This window comes from Prinia subflava, chromosome 5 (genome assembly GCF_021018805.1).
Source record: "Prinia subflava isolate CZ2003 ecotype Zambia chromosome 5, Cam_Psub_1.2, whole genome shotgun sequence".
In the NCBI taxonomy this organism is placed as follows: domain Eukaryota; kingdom Metazoa; phylum Chordata; class Aves; order Passeriformes; family Cisticolidae; genus Prinia; species Prinia subflava.
In genome coordinates, this window is record NC_086251.1 from 18619252 (window position 1) to 18642192 (window position 22941).

The 22941-nt window shown below is 49.2% G+C and overlaps 1 protein-coding gene across 1 annotated transcript in view; it reads left to right on the forward strand.

Annotated features, from left to right (window-relative positions):
- Positions 1 to 16133, forward strand: part of SLC25A22 (solute carrier family 25 member 22) — a 52949-nt gene extending 36816 nt beyond the window's left edge. The window contains exons 5-10 of the mRNA XM_063398257.1: positions 913 to 1003; positions 9457 to 9575; positions 11165 to 11339; positions 12117 to 12271; positions 13079 to 13154; positions 13937 to 16133. Coding sequence (XP_063254327.1) covers positions 913 to 1003; positions 9457 to 9575; positions 11165 to 11339; positions 12117 to 12271; positions 13079 to 13154; positions 13937 to 14090 — 770 coding nt within the window. The 3' untranslated portion in view covers positions 14091 to 16133. The remainder of the gene's footprint in view (positions 1 to 912; positions 1004 to 9456; positions 9576 to 11164; positions 11340 to 12116; positions 12272 to 13078; positions 13155 to 13936) is intronic.
- Positions 16134 to 22941: the final 6808 nt, after the last annotated feature.

Consider the following 22941-nt stretch of genomic DNA (forward strand, 5'->3'; position numbering starts at 1 on the left):
TGTGTTGCCCTAATGTTGCACTAATACCGGTGTTCACAGCCCACAGCAGCCAGCCAGGCCATGTAGGCCTTTCATTGTGGCAGGCACAATGCAGGGATTTGCTGTTTGTTGCTCCTGACAAAAGGGCACTCCAGTGGCTGAGGGATGCAGGGAGCCAAGGCTTGTTTACACCCCAGGTCCCCCAGCAAGCCTTGCCATGGAGCTCAGAGGGGAATTCCTGTGTGCTGCAGCTTGTGGTGGGCAAAAAGCCACTTCAGCAGTGGCTGTTCTGGGGGTGACACCCAGTGGTGATAGACAGGGGAAGCCACTTGGCTCTAAGGGCTGTTCTCGAGCTGGTTCTGTGCAGATGAGCCAGGTGACTTCACCCAGCCTCCAGATCTTCCAATGGCTCTGCCTTTTCTGAGCTGCTGGGAAATCAAGCTGCTCTGGTGTTTTCTGGGGAGGAAGCAGAGAAGGGATCCAGTGAGAAGGCATGACAGAGGGTCTTTTGCTTCTCACTATCACAAAATATTTGCAAAGGAGTTGGGACTGGTTGTTAAGCCATCCTGTTCTCCTTTTCTGAACATTTGATCTGTATCATTGTACATTCGTAGGAATGCATCCTTGGATGAGAGATGAGGATGCATGTATACATGGTGGGAGGTAGTAGTAAAGCTGAAGAAATTACAAAATACATATGGCAAATGGAGTAGAAACACATCTGGGCATGTTTTCACAAACCCAAGGTGTTGGGAGGCAGAAATACTGTTAGTTTTCAGTGGTTTTGTATTTCTAAATCTCTTTGGTGCATTGAGAGCTTTCCTTCATCTGTCCTTAGTTTTGTGCAGAAGTTACAACACGTTCCTGAAATACCCAGGTAACAATTCCTTTATTCTCATTATCCAACTGCCTTTTTCTCTTTTCCTTGCCCAGGGGCTGCAGTGAACCTGACTCTCGTGACTCCAGAAAAGGCTATCAAATTGGCAGCCAATGACTTCTTCCGGCATCACCTCTCCAAAGACGGGTGAGTAGGGAATTGACCTTTGCAGTCACCTTAAGAGACACCGACTCCTGGAACACGTCTGGTGAGACACGGGGAAAAGGTGGAATGGGATAGCGCAGTGACTGAAAGGGGAGTTGACCTTGAACAGCTCAGCTGGTGATTACGTTCAGGCTAAGGATGCAATGTCTAAAATGGGAAGCGTGAAGCACTCCACTGCATGGCTGCTCTTTATTCAAGCTTCTAAAAATAGTCCCAGATTTAAGCCAAGGTTAGCAGATCCAGAATGTGTAGTCTAAGTATTTGAGAGGAACCCAATGTCACTGATCATTGCTCAAACAGCTGCTGGGAGGACTCTTGGCCTCAGCATCCTATTGGATCCTCTCATACTCCTTCTGCCTCGAAAAGGTATCAAGTCAAGTTCTGTAGACCCCAAACCTAGCACCCCTCTTCTCCTTTTGTACCTTGAAAATAGTTTTAGAGAGGTGGTAAATCTGAATTGATTAAGGGCACTTGCAGCAGCTGACCTTCAAATAAATGCTGAAAGAATAAAATTACCTGTTCAGCTTGCAAGTGGAGTTTGGTTCATGTGAATTAGATGTGAGTTAAATGTGTAAGCTGGAGCAGTTGAGAGGAGCTGGATCCTGAATATTTAATGCTGCTTTCACCAAGATGTTTTCCAAATTGCACGGGAAATGGTTGTGTCTCCCATCAGAGAGAGGCCTTTCCCCAGAGGCAGACAAGGGCATTGTCTCCAGTCCTCAGTGACAGTAGTTAGAATGACAGCCTGCTTGGGATATGATCCCAATAATTCCCATCAGCAGTTGTGGGATGGGGCCTCAGTGAAAATGCAAAGCTCCAGCACAATCACCGGGCTTAACAACTTCCCAAAACATATCACGTCAGTCTTGGCTGCTGCAGATCAGCGTTTCAGCAGCTTCAGTGAAGATTATGGACTGACACAGATTGAGAATCCATTTTTTTTTTCCTGTACCTTTTCTTTTTTTTCTTTTGTTCTGGAGTCCTTTAAAGTAGCAGCAAACATATGTCTGCGTGACTCATCGGCTCACAGCTCTTCATGATTTTCTGACTCAAGTCTTCGAATAGTCTCTCTTCTGTGCTCTGCTCAGACAGTGGGAGGTAGTGATGTCCTCTACCCAGCAGTGTGTCTCATCCCTGCAGCAGACAGCCCGGCACACCTTGGTGTACTGCAGTAAACAGCAGCACAGCTCTTTGCCACCACCTACAAAGTGAGGGCTTGGTAGCTTGTACAGGCCCAACAGTGCCAAGCTGCCACAGCTTGTGCTGCCACTAAGGGAATGGTTCCATGGAGAAATCAGACTAGCATTGCAACATGTTTGGCATTCTGGGAGAGCAGCCACTGCTGTGATGTTTTGGCCATTAAAAGGGACATGCCTGTCAGTCGATGTCCTGCACCATGAGAGGTAAAGGCTTCCTCTAAAGTGTGTGTGTGTCTCAGTGCTGAGTCCAGCTTTGAACAGGTCTTTGGGTAAGTGGGATGCAGCTGTTTCCATGAGCGGCTGAGGTTTTCACTCAGACCTCTTCCAGTTTGACTTTTGGGTCACTGGCTGGTGCACACATGACATAGATGATGTGCTGCACTTAATTCAGAATAAAGGAGATTGGGAATTTTTCTGAGAGCAAGACACTCTGTTCTCCTAAATCTTACATACTGATGAGTTTGGCATCAGAGTGACTTAGAGCAGGAGCATGATACCACCCAGGTAGGTAACGGGAGGTCTTTGTGTCTCAACACAGGACATTTTTAGTTCCTTTAGAGAAAAGAGAGTTTGAGCCACAATTAGGTGACAAGAGTTGGGCAGCATGGGGAGTCAGAGTCACTCATCTCATTTAACCACCATGAGAGGCTTGGATGAGTGAAATCTGGTCAGCTGTGCTCTTGAGGGTAGCCAGTGTGAGCTGGCCAGAGAGGCAGAGCTTAGTGCTACTGTGGTAGATGATTTAAGGTGCTTCTACCTAGAAATGTCACCCCAAAATATGATGGGAAGAAAAATGCCTTGCAGGTTTGCTGTGGCTGGAATAGGCTATGAATGTGGGATCTGGCAGTTTTCTCCCTTGGGATGCTTCTGTCCCATCCTCCTCAGCTGCCTTAGTAAGATGGGCAGGATTTGTAGTCCTGGAATTTAGAGGCCTCTCCTACCCAGGACCCAACAGGGTATCTGCTAGCACATCACAAGGCTGGGCCACCTATTTCACAATTCCAACCAAAGCCTAGGTAGGAACAACAAAATAGCTTGGGGTTAGAAAGGTGAAGCCTGGAGCTCCTGGCACGTGAATGTGGTTTCATTTCTTGGTATGTAATTGCATCAGTCAAGGTGTTGCATTGGGCAAAGCACAGTGAGGGGGTTAGGATCAGGGTAAGGCTGGATCAGCAAGATCTTGGTTCAGCTCCACCAAAGACCTTTTTTGCACAAGCCAGTCTGGCTGCTGTGTATATTCAATAGATGCTGTACCCTTAGGTCAGTATCCCAAAGAATGCTCTGACTCAAAGCTGCAGAAGTCCTCTAGACCTCTTTACACTGAATGCCTTTGTACTAAGCATCTAGGACCTGTCTTTCATGAAATATATTGCATGAGTTGGTAATCCTTTTCTGATAAAATGTGCACATTCTACCAGTATTTGCTGATTAAAATATGTGGTATTAAAATAGACCTCAACGTGAAAGAGGAAGAAGCATGTGTGGACCACAGAGTGTGGCAAATCCAGCATGACTCAAAGGAGCCTCAAGTTAAACAACAGCTTTCAGTGTACATTAATGTATTTATTTTTATATCTTGAAAAACTTAGTGTTGAAATTGCATTTAAACTGCTAGGATAAAAAAGTGGCATAAAGCCTATTTTTGAAAGGCTAGACTGAAAACAGCACCTGTGGTGTAGGAAGCTTCTGACTGCAAATTGCTGGAAGAGTATTTTAGGGATGTTATCACTACAGGTTTATGCTAGACTCCCTTTCCCCTGACTCTGCTCTTAGACACTGCTGGAGGTAAAGCGTTGGGGCAGCAGGTCCTCACAAGGGACCTCATGCCCTTGCTGGTGCAGCTCTCTCCCTGAGTTTGCAGGTGTGTGTTCCTGCAGCTCTCTCCACCCTGAGACTAACTCAGGGAGGCACTCCTGCCCCTACCATGCTTTTTCCCTCCTTTTTGTGCAGGGAGCATGTGTGCTTACAGGCTGGGGGACGTCATTTCTGCTGCTTTGCCAGTTTCTATTTTGATGTCAAGGCCATTACGACAGCCTACAGCTAGAGCTTTTTGTTTTCTCAAGAAACAAAACTGAGTTGGTCCTCCCAAGCTGTCCTGGTCATTTAGGAAGGAGGGAGGCCTGAGTGAGTCATGTGGGTGCTGAAAACATGCTTGCTATGCCATGGAGGAGAGGAGGGAGACCAAGATACTGAAAAACTTGAAGGACACCACATGGCCGTGATTGAAAAAGGTGATAAAGGTCAAGTGATTTCCTGTGATGATTTTGACCTAAGAGCCTCAGCAGTTCCCAGGAGAAGAAGGTGACCCACAGAAGAGTCTCGAGGCAGGTCTTTGTTCCTGTGTCATTCTGTGGGGCAGAGTTTTCACTAGGCTAGGGAAGGCAGAATGTGGAGAGAGGGGAAACTTCCAGTCTTCAGGCCGCTGGAAACAGATGGGATGTTTTTAACTCTGGCTTTTTAAAGCTGTGTATGTTGAGAGACTCAGTCTCATGGCTGCTGTTAAAACAGGAATGGCTTCATGGTCCAGAACAGAGGGTGTGAGGAGTCACCAGGACTAAGTGAGCACTTGGGTATGAAGCTGAGAAGGCAATTTAGATTGATAGTACACCAGCATTTAAAGTACATAATTGATTATTGGGTGCTCAGTGTGTAAGGCATCTTTGATTTAAGGAAGTGCCTGCTTTTTATATCCTCTTTGAATCTGGGTGTTAAACACTCAATAAAATCTGTTCTTTTAAAGTGTCCTACAAGGTTTCTTGTTTATCTCCAAAGTGTGGAGTACCAGATAGCTGTTTCGTTTGGGCATGTGTTTGCCAGGTTTTGTTCATTTTTCAGGTTCTTGGTTACATATTCTGCTTGGCTGCAGTAAAAAGTGTCTCATGCCTTCTTACATCAGCAATTCGCTGCTCATAAAAACTTGCCCGTGTCCCTGGATGAGTTTCCTGCTGCTCTTCTCCAAGGTGTTATTCCTTTACTTATCCTGTCCTCTTTAATCTTGACCTTTATTTTGTTTGCTGTTCTGAAGCAAAGGCTGGCAATCTGCTGTCTTAGCAGCTCACATTCCTAGGAAGACCAGCATGGCTGACTTAATTCTGCCTTTGCTGATTCTAGCAAATTTTCTTCCATTCTGCTTCCTCCTGTCTTGTATCTTTGCACAGGAAAGAGAAATAGCCAACTAGTAATCCTGGGACAAGCAAGGCTTTTCCTTCAGTCTTACACAGATGTGGAGACTGGAGCTTGTTGTCCATTGCCTTCCCAGCTGATGCATCTCCCCAGGGCTCTTTCCTTCATCTGCTCTTCTTCCAGGCACTCCTAAAATACTTGGCCCATCTCTTCTGTGGCATGAGTTTAAGTATTGATTGCATGGCCTGGTTGATCCTTGAGCTGCAGAATGCTCTTAGTCAGGCTGTAAAGTTTAGGAAGAAGGAATCCTGCTGCTAGTCCTGGTGCTGAACTGCTGTATCACCCTGCACACACTGTGCTTGGTCTTTCTTTGGCACTAGTGTGCCCAGGCAGCCTCTCCTGCAGCTGGATGACTTCTTTAATGTAGGTAACCCTCATCCAACTCACTCAGACTTGGAAGCAGGGAAATCTCTCCCTTCCCCTTGAGAAGGAGACAGGAGCTGATAATGTCACTGTGCCAATTCAGGAGCAGCTGTTTGGGGAGAGCTCTTTTATTCAGTGCACAGAGGCCAGGCAGTTTCTGTGGGTTGAAGCTGTTGACATCAAAGGTCAGCCAAAAAGTAAATGCACTTTCAACTGTTAATCTAGAGGGAGATAGAGATGTGCTGTTTAATCACAGAACGCACCCATGGGAGGAGCAGTGTCCTTGTCATCATTCCAGGCACGTGTCTTGGGACGAAGTGTGGGCTGTATCTTTGTTCAACATGCTCAGTCATGTTACCCTGTCCATTGTTCACTTCCACAAATGTTCACATTGGAACAAAACACTTGGGATTTCCTGCCAGGGCAAAACTGATGCAGGTAGAGAGTCATCCTCCTCTTGATTTAGTCCAAACACACAACACAGAGCTCCTGCACATACCTGGGATAATGACTTCCAGATTTAATCTGGCAGTGTTACTTTGAGATGTATCTGTTCCACATCGGTACTTTATTTGGCTTGTCTGTGGCATTTTTGAGCTGGCACTAGAAGTGAGCAGGAGCTTGTAGTGGGAACTGTATTGCTTTTACATTTCCAGCATCATAGCTCCAGCCTTTCTGAAGTTGCAGTAGCTTGTTGTTCCCCCTTGGAAAATCAGGCATTGGATTAAAGGGACTGACTGGCACTTTGCACATCCCCCTGTGACTGTGGCAGAGAGGGTGCTCTTCCTTTGAAGGACAACTCCTGTGTGCTGGCCTTCTAATACATATCAAAGACCCACTATTTAAATTGTTTGAAAGGAACTGGCTCTGTCTGCTTTGAAACTCCTGGGGAGCTTTCTACAACCTCTTGGGCTGACAGACAGAGGCAGAGGTTATTCTGTGAGTGAGGAAGGTGATGTCTAAGTTGGGGACAGCTAAGTAGCCTCTTGGGTAGGACATAGAAACTGATTGCTTTGTCTGGATGTTCCTTTAGCTCAGAGATTTCCTCTCTGGAAATGTCATCCTGATTCCAGAATGGCTGGTTCTGGTCCCTGCCCAAACACAGTAAATTCCTACACGGCCAAGATTTTTCAGAAACTTGACAAAACTGATTGCTCCCAAAAAGCCTTCCATAAACCCCTAGTTCCTGCTTTTTTACTTTATTTTTCAGCTCTAGTTTGAAACTTTAATTGAAATCAAGCATGAGTTGCCTCCCTTTCCCATTTGATGTTTTTGATTTGTCAGAAATTAATAGTATGTCAGTAAAAAATGTTGAACAACTGATTTCTGCCAGTGCAGAATTTGAGCCATTATGTATATGCTATATTTAACACTCTCTTGGTGTGATAAAAGATGGTTTCTGCATTTGTAGGACCAGATCTTTGCTGGTGTTGCTGCTTTTGAAGTTCATTGAGATGTGCCAGTTTTTAAACCACTGAGGATAAGGCCCGTGGTGCCTTAAATATTTCAACCCCTTTGTTGTCTAGAGATGAACAGTTTTCAGACTTCTTTCATGTGCAGACTGGTGAGGTTTTGCAAAGGCAGTTTGACCCCTGTATGGCAACTTTTAAACCTCCTGTCAAAAGATTTGCTTATCTTAAGCTACTTTTATTCTTGGACTCTACCCAGTTCCCAGGCTGTGCAAACCAAAAGCTGAAAGCCCTTGTTCTAGATGCTTTTGATGTACCTGTTTGACATCTCTGAAATACACCCACATGCGTAAATCTTTCCTTGGGTCATACTGGCATAGTTCCATGGAGTTCAGTCAAATCAGGGCTGACTTTAGCTGGCTGGGATAGTGGTCCAAGATGAATATGTAGGCCAGATCTTCCTGATCTTTTGAATTGGTTATCAAAGCAGTCACCCTGGGTGAAAGCCAGAAGATATGTTCTCCAGGGCTGCTCCAGGGCTCTTGCTAAAGTGGGAGGTGCTCTGCTGTGCCAAAGAGAGATTCTGGCAGGCAGCTCCTTTGGGTGACTTGCCTTTTCCCACAGCCAGGCTGGGGGCTGTGCAGCCTTGCTGCTGACTGAAACTCATTGAGCCCCTCCAGAGACTGGTGCTGTGCTTCAGGCCACCCAGAAGCCACCAGCTGGCCACCTCCAAGTGGCAGTGGCAGTGGGGACCTCTAGATGTGCACACCCTAGTTCCCCCATACCTCCAGAAAGGCTTGCTGTGCACACTTCAGCACCCGTGTGGGTAACTCCATGGGAGGGATTGTTCTTTGCAGCTCCTCATCTGTGGGGAAATTTGGAGAGGGGAGACTGAAATATTCCTTCTTTAGCCTCATAGGAGAGCTCTATATTTAGTCACTGGTAATCTCTGTTGTGGCTCTGTGCCTCTAATCCCCTGCTCTCGTATCCTCTCCGGAGAAGATGAGAGGTGGAGAAATCGGCCCAGCTTACGTGGTGGGCCAGCAGGATTACAGTGCATCTGCCCTCCCTTTCCTGTAGGACTGGCATTGAAGCTGCTTTGCTGGCCCACAGCTGTGCTGAGTGTGTGCTTGTGAAGCCCCTGGCAGGGGAGCGTGCCTGGGCTGTGCAAGGGCTTGGGGAATACCACAGTGTGGGGGGTGCGCCTTGAGCGGGTTAGGATGAGGTATTGCTGTGGAGCAGGGCTGGGGGAGGTAAAAATAGTACTTGCATTTAAAACAGGAAAAAGAGGAGGCTGTTTCTCTCTGGCTGTGTGATTTATACACGCTTCTTTTTTGAACTCTTTTAGAAAAGTGCAGGTCAGATGGACGTTTTAATCAAGTCAGTGTTTTCTGACTTGCCGTGAGGTTTTTTTATGAGGCAAAAACACATCACTTTCTGAAAATTGAAACTTTATGAGGTTTTGCATCCTGAGTTCCACTTTTTATTCTTAGCTGGGCTCTTTAGTAGCTTTGGAATGGAGGGAACAATGAAATGCTGCATTTTGCTGGGTGAGAACATGTTGCTGATAGTCGCTGCTCTAGTGCAGAGAATGAACAAATCTTCTTTGCTGGAGGTCCATACCATCCCTTGTCTCTCAGGGAGGACCAGTTTAATGCAAAGGCTATTTTTTCAGGTTTGGAAAACCTGGTAAGATGAAGCAGCTCCCAACCACAGAGGAACTGCCTCCCTGATTCATATTCACTGTTCATTTACTTTGCTTTTCTCAGAGAACCCCAAAGGAGCAAGTGGAATACCTTCCCTCCTTGCTCCTTGTCCTGTGGTCTGTGTTTGTTGACAATTTTTAAAGGACTAAACTGGCAGGAGGAAAGCTGCTTATCCCCCTTAATGCTCAGGTCCTCTGCTGCCCTCTGAAGTGATACCCTTTCTGAAAGCTGTGCCATGACCAGGGGCACCATCAGGCTGGGAGAGAGCTGCAGTCCTCTGGCTGTGGGTGGAGGGGGCTGTGTGCTCCTGTCTGGGGCTGTTCTGATGGGGCTTGTGGCTTTTCTGAATGTTCTGTTTCTGGGGACAAAAATGAGTCTGTTCTCCAGGTCAGGTGGTGCTGGCAGAGATGCCAAGCCTGGACTGTGCTGAACTGTCAGGCCTAGCAGGTTCTGCTGCCCCCTTGGCTGCCTTTCCTGTAACCCCCAGGGTCAGAGATGAGCCTTGTCCCCAGCTGCCCAAGTGTTACTCCAGGCCACCTCCTCTGATGGACTCTTTCTCTCTTCTCTTCGGACAGGAAAAAGCTGACGCTGCTGAGGGAGATGCTGGCAGGCTGTGGCGCGGGTACCTGCCAGGTGATTGTCACCACTCCCATGGAGATGCTCAAAATCCAGCTGCAGGATGCAGGACGCATTGGTACGTGGACTTTTCTTCCCTGTGCCCTGAGCAGGGAGGGGGGGAAGAGCTGGGACTGGGCTTTCAAGGCAGAGCTGAGAGGATGAGTGGAGAAAACCCTTTTCCCTACCCCTGCTCTCTCACATCAGAGATAGCACAGATATAGCAGAAGTTTCTCCACCTCTTCCCAGCTTACTTCCCCCCACACTTTGCTCAGCTGGCTTTGCAGAGGCCCTTGCAGTTACAAAAGGTGGTGGGTTTTTTGCTCAAAGCAATAGGCTTGGCAAGCAAAACAGCAAATGCTGTTGGTGGAGGGAGAGACAGGGGAGATGACTGCATGGTCAGGTTGTGAGTGATTCAAACTTGCTAGATCCTGTGCACCCAAGAAGGGATTAGCATCCTCCAGTGCCTTTCCTGTGCTGCTTCCTCCACCTCCATGTTTTCTGATGTCTATTTTTTCTCTCTTCTACCCTCCTGTAGCACCTCCCTAACTGCATCCCAAGGGGGGATGTGTTATTTCCAAATGACTTGTCTCTCCTTGTACTCTTTTTTTCTCTCTGACAAAACCAGCAGTTGTCTTGGTTGAAACAGTAAATAAAACTCTCCCAGTGCACTGGATTTGAACGAGGTTTGGGATCAGGCTCTTGGGACTGTGGGTGTGAGCTGGCAGGCAGAGGCAGGAGGGAGTGTGAGCCTTTTGGCTGAAACACTGGAGTGTTTCTGGTGAGAACTGAGACCAGAGTCTGGCATGGAGACTGGGGAAAAGAGCTGCTTGCTCTTTCCTTAGTCTCTTCCAGAGGTCAGTCTGGGCTATGGCCTCGCTTCCCAAGAGCCCTGCATGACGCTGTTAGATACCGTGTTCATGGTCCTTCCTGGAAAATGGGCCAATTTGTCCTTTAATCTCTCATTTGATGTGGCATTCCTGAATAATCACGGATTTACTTTTTCCTTTTCTCTCTTCACTGGTTTTACCGCAGACCTTATCCTCTTTGTGCGTATTATTTTAAAATGTTGGAAGGATTTAAGCCGTGGTTTGAGGGTTCAGGAGAGGTTTCCGATGCTGCGAACAGCCTGTTCCCTGTGTGGCAGGGGAGCTGTGGAGTGCCGGGGATTACTTACAGATTGAAGTGCTCTCCATCTTCTGGCCAAAGGGCTGAAGTGCATCAGTTGGAAAAGCGGGAGAAACCAGGATGTGTTTATAAATGTGACTGAGAAACTCCCCAGGTTCATGATTGCTTTCAGGGGAGGGAGGCAAAGAACAGGACTTGGGAAGCTGTCTCGTTTATGAACATCTTGTTTGTTACACTGGCAGCTCAGGGACACACCTGGAAGCAGGATCTGTCCCCTGCCCGCTCACAGCAGCTCCTGTTCTCTGCCCTGCAGAGATGGTGCATGACAGGATGCCCCTGCTCGGGCAGAGCAGCTGCTGGGACAGTGAGCAGACAGCATTGCGGTGTGGCAGCACCGTCAGCGCCCGGGATGGGCTGAGGGAGATGGGCAGAGTGGGGGAAGCTTGCAGGGTGCCCTGCTGGCCCTTGTGTGCACGCTGTGCTGCCCCGGGGATGCGGTCCGGGCGCAGGAGGTGCTGACGGCGCCGGCTCTCTCCCCAGCGGCCCAGAGGAAGCTGATGGCGGCGCAGGCACACATCTCCTCGTCCCCCGCGGCGGCGGCGGCCGAGGCGGCGGCCGAGGAAAGGCGCCCCACGGCGATGCAGTTAACCAGGGAGCTGCTGCGGAGCAAAGGCATCGCCGGACTCTACAAGGGCCTGGGAGCCACGCTGCTGAGGTACGACGGGCTGGAGCACAGGCCTAAGGCACCACCCATCCCAGGGATGAGCCTAAAAGGAGGTGTTGGCTTCAGCGGGCGTGGGCTGGGTTTGGTTCTGTTTCCATGCGCAGGTTTTGTACATTAAAGAAGGGAAGGTCAGAGAAGTGAGGGAGGGTATCTTTTTGTTCTTGGGAGATTTAATTCTGCTGCTTTCAGTGAAAGGTTTTTGTCTTGCCCCATGGTCTGTATTTTCATGGTATACAGAAAGTCCTTGTGAGCTGGCAAAGTAAAAGTGTCAGCCTGAGACCCAGAGTGTGCAAGAGGAGCTGGCCACAGAGCATGTTGGTTGCAAGGACCGGTGCCTGCTCTGACACTCTGTGCCTGGGCTTTCACGGTGTGACTCTCCTCTGGCTTTAACAAAGGTAGAACTGAAGCAGCACTCAGGAGGATGGAGGGCAGGATGGAAACTCTCTGAATTAACAAAAGTAGTCAAAACAATTGGCCTCTGAATGTGCTGGCATCTTTGGTTTGAGCGTTGAAAAAAGGGGGAGCCCATTGATCCTGCTGGGCTGCATGCCTCCCATGGGCCTGTTTTCCTTTGTGCAGTCACTTTTGCCCCACTGAGTTTCAGGCCCTGTCTGCACTGCAATCACAGAGCCAGGATATCTGCTTTGCACTCATGGCTGTGCTGCCAGTGTGTGAGGCTTGCAGCTCTTCCTTTGCTCAGTTTGTTTGTGTTCACAGTGACTTTGCTCATCCTTGTGCTTTCTTCCTTTTTTTCCTGCCCCACCGCAGGGATGTCCCATTCTCCATTGTTTACTTCCCGCTGTTTGCAAACCTGAACAAGCTGGGCCAGAAGGACCCCAACGTCAAGGCTCCGTTCTACGTGTCCTTCCTCTCGGGATGTGTGGCTGGCAGTACGGCTGCAGTGGCTGTCAACCCTTGCGATGGTGAGTCCCCAGTGGTGGCCTGGTGCCAAGTGACAGGAGTCCGAGGCCCAGGCTGGGCCAGGTCAGGGGGAGAGCAACTGTGCCAGCCTTTTTGCAGCGTGGGCACACAGAAAGGGACAGCTCTGCTGCCTCCAGCTCTGATGGTGGGAGTTCAGCTGAGCTGCAACTTTGGCCACAGCTTACACAGAGGTTTTTGGTACTTGTTAGGTATGTCAGGAAGAGGGTGTCATTCATTTCAGTTATTCTTGGCAGGAAAGCACATTTCCATGTGGAGTGGTAATATGCAGACCATTTAGAACTGTATGGTCTGAGACAAACAGGGAAGCCTCAGATCTGTGGCCTTTTCTCCTGCTCCACAGCATCTGCTTTATAGACCACCTTGGTTTCTCTCTTGTGAAAAACACCAGGAAGTAACTGCTCTCTCCTCAACACTGCACATGCTCCAAGGTGTAAAGAAATGTAGGAGCAGAATTGTGTATTTTAGATACATCTTCCTGAAGGAGATGAGCATTTGAAAATAAGTTCCCACTTTGCAGAGAGATATCTGAATTTGGAAAGTTTAAAGCTTAAGTCAACTTTTGAAACCTCGATCACAGTAAGAGGGATTGGGGTTTGGGTGGCTTTGTGTTTCTTTTATCCATTTGTAAAGGAATGGGTTTGTTTTCCCTGATAAATATATGAAAATGGTCTGTATTCTTGGTAGTTTTGTTTTGACCATTTCAAAGACATTGCTCTCGGGGTGGCTCTTGCCTGCTGTGCCCCCAGTGCTCACCTCACCCCCAGTGTCTCCCCTCTTTCCCTCCCCAGTGGTCAAAACACGGCTGCAGTCCTTGCAGAGAGGAGTGAATGAGGACACCTACTCGGGGATCCTGGACTGCACCAAGTAAGGCTCCTCATGACAGAGCACCTCATCAGGCAGGCACTGCAGCTGCTAGAGCCAGCCAGCAGCTGTGCTTCCTGTTCCCTCTGAACCTATGCTTTTATCAATCTCTCTGTCTATCTGGAGGTATATAGAGATATATGAGCAGATGTGTATATATAGTTTTATAAAAGAGAACTTCTTCCCACATTGAGCGAGAAGAATATAGCATTTATATTTAAATATTTCTGTCCAAACCCCAGTAGTCATAAGACTGAGATTTTATTTCTGCAAAGGGAGGCAATGCTGTGGTAGTCTCTCCCAAGGCCCTGCTGTTGGAAAATCCTACAGTATTGAGTCTGATATCCTTCCTGGGACTGCTCTGCACAATGTCTGCAGGACCACTGCCAGAGTGGGCTGTCCCCAGCTGCATTATCCTCTGATCCTTTGCTAAACTGTGGTCTGGCTGCTTCAAAACACAAAGGGACTTCTACTTTTGTGTTTCTGTGGTAGCCAGAATCTGTTGCCATCTGGCTCTGTCCCATGCTGAGGGTGGAGCTTTTGAGCAGGGGCACCTCTTGATGCAGCATGGGGTTGTCTTAGCTGCACTTGCAGACACAGGCAGCCACTCCTGTGTCTAGCCAGATGCAGGGATGGGGCCAGTTTCTGCATGGCCACTTGCAGAGCACTTGGGCAGGGATGGGTGATCTCTGGAGGGAGGCAGAAAGGCAGGGCGTGGGCAGGGGCTCTCCTGGCATGGTGGAGCGGGGGATGGACTCTTACCAGTCTGTGCCATTGCTCCCCAGGAAGATCTGGCAGAGGGAAGGGCCCACGGCCTTCTTCAAAGGGGCCTACTGCCGAGCCCTGGTCATTGCTCCTCTCTTCGGCATTGCACAAGTTGTCTACTTCGTCGGCATCGCGGAATTCCTGCTGGACATGCTCCCCAAGCACCGGGCCTAGCCCTGGCGTGTGCCCTCCGCCCTCTGCAGCGCTGGATTCATCCCCGTGTCCGCCATCCGTGTCCATCGATGTCAGAGCAACAGCACAAAGGGTTCGCGCCGGGACGCGAAGGGACCTGGTGCCCAGATGGGAAACGAGGGAGGGAGAGAGTCCCTTCTCTGCTGCCTCTGGAACCTGCCCCCTCCCGCTCCTTCCACGGACAATACTTAATTATGCATCTCCCTTTTTAATTTCCTGGTTTTTGGTTTTAAATTGTCATTCTTAAGGACACTGGTAAGCACAGACTGGGCTTGCAGACCCAGAAGTCTCCTCTCAGTCTTGGGGAGGAGGAGAGATGGGAAAGAAATAACTTCAACCCTCATCCACCTCAGTTTCTCTTTGTTCCTGGAGCTGCCAGCTGTCTGAGGAGGAGCTGGAGGGGCAGCTGTGTCCCCTTAGCACCTTCTTGGTCCGCTGACCTAGGGTCAAGAGTGAATGCTGCACAAAGGGGGCTTATCTCGTTGCTGCTGGAGGTAGGGGTGGGAGGGATGCTGGATCTGGCAAGTTCCTTGGCCTGGAAACCTTCAGTCCTCCCTTTTCCCTTTTAAAAAACTAGTTGGACTTAAATGAATTCTGATTGTTCCTATTTTGTAATTATTTTTGTTTTAAAGCGAAGGGATGTCCCTCCTAACTAGGTGTCACAGGCACATCTTGGTGAGGTGCAGAAATAAGGTGTCTGCTCTGTAGGGAACATGTCTGTGGGATCACATGAATGTCCAAAGGTGCTTCCCTGCTTGGTTACAGGCATGGAAGGGAGAGGAACTTGGGATCAAGTTATTTTTGTTTTGGGTTGGTTTTTTTGGGGCTTTTTGTTGTTGTTTTATTTGTTTGTTTTATGGGTGGTTTATTTTTTGGTTTTGCTTTTTTTTGTTGTTTTGTTTTGTGGGGACTTTCTTTAGTTCTGTTTTGATTCTTTCTTTTGTTTGGGTTGCTTTTTGTTTTGTTTTTTAATTCAGGGTTGTGGGGAGGGAAAACCAAACAAGAAGCCACTTACATTCCTTCAGCCTGCCCACCCCTCGGGCGATAAAGCTGTGGCTGCAGGTGTAGATCAGCTGATGTGATTTTTTCCCAGCCTGACCCCGGGTGTGTGGAAGAAGGCACTGGCTCCGGCTCTGGCGCTGCCCAACCGCGTGGAGCCGCAGTAGAAATGCTGCCCCTGTGGGCTCACCCTGCCAGGTGAGAACACAAGCTCTGGTTGTGTCCTGATGTTTGCCTTGGGTGTGGCTGGAGCCAGCGGGTGTGGGAGAGGCAGAGGGTTCACATCCTCTGAGCAAGGAGCTGTTTGTATGTCCATCACTTGAGGGGTGAATCCTCTGCAGCACCAGAACATCCTGTTTGCCCCTGGGGTGGGGACCGGTGGCAGGGGGCAAATCCACACCTAAGACCTGCTCTGTCAAAGGGACACTGCCCCAGCTGATGTCACTTGTCAGAGGAATTCCTCATTCAGTACTCTCTTGGGCTGTGTACTTAATTCTCGTTTAAATGATTTGAAGTGTGAGATCTACCAACCCAGTGTGATCTTCTCCATTATTTATTCCATTTGGTGTGATCCACCCAACTTTGGTGTTGAAATTAAACTGGTTGAATTCACTTTTCATTCCTACTTTTTGCTTTATTCTCCAGGCGCCTGCTTGGTGTTTGTGTTTTGAATGTGTATTTAAATTAATTTTAAAAATATCCTTGTTTTTAATGTTTGACAGAAAACCACCTCTGTTTCACCATTCTTGGGTTAGGCTTTTGTGAAACTTGTATGTTGAGGGCCTTCTTCCTCGATGGATCCTTTTTCTCTTTGAAAAAGTTGTTCTGTGGCTGATTTGTTACTTGTCACTTTGCATATGTAAATAATTTTCTTTTTTTTTTTCTTTTTTCTTAATGACTTCTCTGTGTATCTGGGAAGGAATCTGTGCAAAGGCAATGATAGATGTCTGTGCTGTGTGTCGTGCTGTGATGCTGCTCTTGCTCTGGATTTCCCTTGGGTGGATTAAAAGAGAAAGGTTTCTTTTATTTTTTTCTTTAAGATGCCCCATTCCTTGCTGCTTTTTGATTTACAGGAAGGGTCCACAAAAGAGACCTTGCTGATAAAACTTGTGGTGTTTCAGCTTGCCCTTCTTCCTTTCAGGGGATACCCTGAAACTGGGTGACTTGTGGCTGCAGGGATATGCATGGGGTGCAGATTTGTATGGTGGGGTTAATTTTGGGGAAAAATTTGGTGCAGTGAAGGGCTGAAGTTCAGGGAAAGCTCTCCTTGTCCTTTGGAATGCTTTTAAAAGCAACTTTGTAAAGCTGACTCTTCCTCCTGAAATCTCTGGCTCTTCTTCCACGTGCAGGAGCTGGTGACCCAAATGAGGCTGATTTTTAGCTTCCTGGACATGTCCCTGAGCCAGCAGGACCTGGAGAGGTGGCAGGGGACAACAGCTGTGGCTATGCAGGACAGGTACCCCCCTCTCCAGGCAGGCAGGGTCCTGCTTGCAAAAAGAAAAAAGAAAGTTTAAAATGGGAGAATTCCCATCAATTTAATTAATCATCTATTAACTGAAACTGCTCTGCACTGATTGCAGCATTGAGGAATGAAAGTAAATAAACACACCTCTGCTCCCCTCCCTGCAGGTGCTGCTTGTCCCTGGGGCAGCAGCCAGCAGCCAGCACCACTCCTGGTTCTTCCCACCTGTTCCTCTGGCACAGGGTCCTCCACCCACCCCGGGCCCTTTCCAGTCTTACCTTGTCCAAGTCAGCCTTGTCCCTCACTCCCACCCTCTGCTGGCTCTCCTGGCTCCTCTTTGGGTTTCATGGTGTTCACTGCCCTTAAATTGGCAGATCCATTTTGCTGGATCTGCCAAATGCCCCTGTCCTGGGTAAATTTTGGCTTGTGGACTTTCCTAGAAAAGAAGGATGGAATTTCCTAAAACCCTGGGGGAAAAGTCCTGCAAAACAAAAGGAAAAACACTGGCAACTAAAAGGGGAATTCCTGGAAACCATCCTAGAAAGGTAAATATCCTGGATAACAAAAAGGGAAATTTTCTGTAAGATAATGTAGGAATTTCCATGTGAGGTCTAGGAGCAAGTCCTTGAAAGCAAAAGGGGAAATATTCACGGAATTTCTAGAAAGCAATGGGGAAATTTCCTACCAGACTATAGGGAGGATAGCCTAGAACTTGAGGGAAGGAAATTCCATGAAAGCAAGGAGGAAATTGCCTCAAATACCTCGGAAATTCCTGAAAAGCAGAAGTGACATTTTTAAAGGAAGTAAGTGATATTTCTGAGAGGGGAAATTTCCCAGAATGCAAAGGAGGAATTGGTGGATAGGAAAAGGGGAATTGCCTGGAGAGGATGAATGATACTTCTTGGGAAATAATTTCTTACTTCCTAGTGTCAGGAAAATCCACAAATGCCAGAAGTTTATGTCCAAAAAGGAGACATAAGAGTCCTGCAACTTTATTCACATAAAGGGAGAGCCCCCACCAGCGCACACACCTGCGGAATTTTCTCCCTCGGGGTTCCAGAGGGGGCACCCTCCTTTTATCCTGAGCTCCCGGCCGCTCGCTCGCTCTTCCTCTCCCCATTGGCCGAGGCACTGGGAAGGAGCCGCCTTCCCGACCTGCCCACCGCACATTCCCCTTGAGCCTGCGATTTCACCCCAAAGCTGAGGAGCTGGGGCTGTCACAGCCCTGTCTGTGTCAGGAGCCGAGCTGTCGGGGCTCTGCGACAAACCTGCTGTGGCACACAGGGACCCATTTCAAAGACGCTAACACCCACACCTTCACCCGGCAAATTGTTGGTAAAGACATTGAGAGCTTTCCTCTCAATCCCTCCTCTTCTTATTTCTCAATCTGTCTTTACAAACCCTAATTGTTATCTCAACCCCTTTTAACAACGTGGAACAATCAAAACACCTCCTCCCAGCTTTCCAGGTCTCATCCCTACACGAGGTGTGGCAAGTAAATACAGGGAATAAAGTGGACAACAGCTGTTCTTGCGGGTCCATTAATCACCAGAGGTCCTTGTCTGTGGCTGCTGCCAGCCCGGGTGTCCCATCCTTTTCCTCCAGCTGGGAAATCCAGGTCTGGGGGCTGTAGAGACCTTGACCCCAGTGTGATGGGTGCAGCCATGTCCAGCTGTCCTGGCTGCTGTCTCTGCAGGCCTGGCTGGATGTTACGGACAGCAAAGTCCAAAGGCAGCATCTCTGTGCTAACTGGGCTTCCTCTTCAGCCCAAATAACCTCAAGTAACCCAAATGACCTTAAATAGCTCCTAACAGGAATGAAAGTGACCTCGATTAACCTCTCTCAGGGGCTCAAGGACCTTGAATAACCCCACATGACCTCAAGTAACTCCTACCAGGCACTCAATGACCTCAAGTAACCCCCCCAAATAACCTCAAGTAAACCCTACCAGGCATTCAATGCCCTCAAGTAACCCCAGATGACCTCAAGTAACCCCAGATGACCTCAAGTAACCCCAGATGACCTCAAGTAACCCCAGATGACCTCAAGTAACCCCTACCAGGCACTCAATGCCCTCAAGTAACCCCCAATGACCTCAAGTAACCCCCAATGACCTCAAGTAACCCCTACCAGGCACTCAATGACCTCAGGTAAACCCAAATGATCTGAAATGTCTCTTGCCAGGGGCTCAATGACTTCAAGTAACTCAAAATTACTTAAAATAACCCCTCCTAGGGACTCCAGTGACCTCAAGGACCCCTGAGGTTCTGCCCCCTTAGCTCCCGGGGGGAGCAGCCTGTAGCACCCCACACCAGCTCTCATATCCAGGCTGGCAGGGGCAGGGATGTGAAGCAGGCTCTGCCCCAGCTTCCCTCCCAGCCTGGTCCCTCTGTTCATCTTCTCACAGAGCTGGCTCCTCAGCAGCAGGACCTGAGCAAGCAGAGAACTCACCTGGCTCCTGGGAGCCCTTCAGTTGTACCACACACAGTCAGTACAGAGTCTTAAGCTTTATTTTTCTATTGGCCAGCAACTTAAACTGGGTTAAAAAAAACCAAAAGCGATGAATATTGTTACACAGAGAAAAAGTATAAAACAACTCAGCGGACAGAACCCAACTTACTGTTCATGTCTCATTCTTCCTGGCCTCTCCCAACCCTGTACAATGTGTTTGAAGGGAATGGGCAAAGGCAGCTATGAAGATCACACTCACAAGTGGTGTCTTGGTTTGGAAAGACAGGTATCTGTCAGGGAAAACTGGAGTTTCTCTTGGAATGGAGAATGTAAAAACCTTGCTCTCTAAATTATTACAATTTTGCAATTAGGAGCTTTCAGGCAAAAAATATGGGAATAGGAGCAACAGTTCTTTACTAGGAACATAAAAAATGCAAATGAAGTAAAGACAAAAAACCCCAAACAAGCAAGCAAGCAAAAGTCCTAGAAAACCCTGGCGGAGTCAGGAATACGACCTGACACCCTGTTGGCCAGGGTGTTGGAAGCAGTCCAAATAAGTCCTCCTGGAGTGACAAATGTGGTTCTGTTGGAGTAGAGATGATCCTGTAGACAGGTTCAGTGGTGGTGAGATGAGTCTGGTCTTCCTCTGAGAATCCAGTGGAAAAGAGAATGTCTGGGGTCCCTGTGTCCCATATTTATCTGGGTAGGGACTGGTTGGCTCCTCCCCACTGGGTGGAGCATCTCACAGTGGGATGATGTAATGTGTCATGTCATTGGTGAGCCTTATTGGGCCATTAACAGAAAATATCCCCTGCTGGGTGGACAAGGTTGATGAAAGAGATAAGAAACACTGCCCCACCTGGTTTTAGCAGCTGGCCTATTGTCAGAAGGCATCCACCTTCCCCTTTCCCCCCCCCTCACCCCCTAGAGTTACAAGAGATAAAGAGAAAAAAAAAAAAAAAGAAACCATCTCCCAACTGCTTTCTACAGATGAAAGAGAATACACTTTTTTTTTTTGGTTACATAACCCAAGACAAATGGCAATTCACATCCACACACACATTCTCCATTAGTGGTAGAATAAAATGCACTTGCTCATCTTTCCCACTTATCAAAAGAACATTTGAAAATTCCTCCCCCTTTGGCATAAAATTCAAATCAGCAAGAGAAGTTCCCGTGTCTACTAGGAAACACTTCTTGGTTCAGCAAGGGCTCCAGTGTGGTGAGCCCCCGCTACAGCAGCAGATCCTGACACCCTTAACAATCCATTTCTAATGTTCTTTTTTACAAACGGCACACTGATTCCTTCCCAATTGCAGTCCCGGTGACCGTCCCCTTCCCTTTGATCCTGGAGCTCCCCTCACTTCTTCCCATCGGAGGTTGTAAAAGTTGTGCCATTATCCTTGCCTGTACCTTTACCTTTCCTTCATCCCTTCTTTCACATCTTTCATGTCTTTTATATACCGGAGATGCCTTTCTAAACAATTCCTGGAAGGGCCCACTCAGCCTCCCCTCCAGCCCCTGCTTCTGCTGCCTGTGGACTCTTCCCTCCCACATCTGCCAAAATCTTTGAAAAACCACTCTCCTCCATAAGGTCAACGAAATCCCTCCTTGTATCAGGCCAGGCTGTGGTGACACATTGTCTCTTACACCGCGTAGCAAAGCCAGTCCCTGTCCCTTACGCTGCTCGCCAAAGCCGCAGTGTTGGACACCCCCAGCACAGCCAGCCCGGCCCCCGGGCCGCTCTCCCAGCACCGCAGGCTCTGTGAAGCACCAGGAGCTGGCTCAGCTCAGCGGGCAGCACAGCCGCAGCCCCGCAGGGATGGAGCGGCACGGAAGGCGCCGCAGCCTCGGGGGCCGGGGTGCTGCAGGCCCTGCCCGCGGGGCAGCGCTGGGCACCGCCCGCAGCCGAGCCCCGCCTGCCCCACAGGCCCGGCCCGTGCTGCCGGTCCTGTGCCCTCACACTGCCCTCGCACTCCTCACCACGGAGGAACACCCTGAAGCCCTGAACAGCAAGCGGGCAAACCCAAACCCTCCACCCTGGCTCCACAATGGGCCGGGGAGGGGGAGGGTGGAGGAACAATACCTCCCTGGTTTCCCTCTCCTGGAAGCTAGGAATACAATTACTTACAGCTGACCCTGTATTACACTGCAGATTTTGAAGATAAGGCAGAGAACTTACTGTTCTTTCCTTTTCACAAAGCCTCCCGCTGCTGTTTGCCCTAACTCTATTTCACCACACTCCCCATCAGCCTTTCTCAAACAAACACCATATTGCCTGCTAGGGGGTGTGGGTTGCCGAGACCCTTTCTCGGTGCCCCTTATTGCCCCCTCTGGGTGTCCATATCCTTATTACCTCTGGGAGAATGTGCAAACCATCTCAACATTCTCCCAAAGGACCCTTTAAAGGTATTTTGGGATAATCTTCCCTCTACTTGAGACCCTTTTCCAGCTTTCCTTTATTGCCCACCTGGGTGTCCTGCCATGTTTTACTCCCCAAAGTTGTACTCACGGGTGAGATTTGTCAAGACCCTTCATGACTTTCCCTTCCTGCCCCTTCCAGGCATCCATGCCCAGTGCTCCTTTTCCGTGGACTCTTCACCGTCCCGGCCCCGCCCCCCCCCGTCTGCCTCTCCTCTGTCTCCTGGACAGTCTCGGGTCCCAAATGAATGTCCTGGTGCTGGCCAGCGCCGAAGGGAGCCGGTCACCAAAATGGGTGAGGCGCCTCCAGCTCCTCCTGCCGCGTGCCGGACCCAGAGAGTGGGAAAATCCCAGACAAGTCCCCTGTTATCAGGAAAATCCACAAATGCCAGAGGTTTATGTACAGAAAGCAGAGGAGTCCTGTAGCTTTATTCACATAAAGAGAGAGCCTCCACCAGCGCACACATCTGCGGAATTTTCTCCCTCGGGGTTCCAGAGGGGGCACCCTCCTTTTATCCTGAGCTCCCGGCCGCTCGCTCGCTCTTCCTCTCCCCATTGGCCGAGGCACTGGGAAGGAGCCGCCTTCCCGACCTGCCCACCGCACGTTCCCCTTGAGCCTGCGATTTCACCCCAAAGCTGAGGAGCTGGGGCTGTCAGAGCCCTGTCTGTGTCAGGAGCCGAGCTGTCGGGGCTCTGCGACAAACCTGCTGTGGCACACAGGGACCCATTTCAAAGACGCTAACACCCACACCTTCACCCGGCAAATTGTTGGTAAAGACATTGAGAGCTTTCCTCTCACCGGAGAATAGCAGTCACGGGGAAATCGCCCAGGAAAGCAACGGAGAGCCTCTAAGCAGCGGGAAAAAATCGTAGACAGGAACGGAGGAGTCTAGAAAGCAACAAAGACATTTCCCAGGAAATGAGGAAATAGAGTGCAAAGTGACTGGGAAATTTCCTGGAGAGCAAGGGGGGATTTTTTAGGAAGGAAGTGGGCAAATTCCTGGGAAATAAAAGGCAGTGTTCTGAAAAACGATGTAGAGTGCCTAGTAGGCAGTAGAGAGTTCCTGGCAAGAAGAAATTTCCTGAAAAACAAGCAACACACTGGGGAAAAAGGCTGACCCCTCCACTCCTCCCTGGTCCTTGGGTAAGGATCTCCAAAGACCTCTCAGGGAGTCTGGGTTTTTTTACTGCTCCCGCAGAGCTCAAAGGGCTGAGGGAAGAGCCGGGCGGTCGCTGTTGCTGCCCCTGACCCGCCTCCTCTGGGGGGCACGGGCTGCTTCGCCCTGGCCTCTGTGCTGAGCGCTGCCCGCCGCACTTTGGCCCTTATTGGTTTGTCATTTTTGGCAGCACGGCATTAGCGCGTAAATCAAGGCAGCCGGGAGAAGAGGGATTAAAATAAACATCTGGACATGGCCCAGGGGTTTCCAGTCCCGGGAAGCCCCGGCTGGAGCGGGTGCGGCCCAACCCCTGCGCTCCGGGTGTCCCACGCTCAGCTTTAGG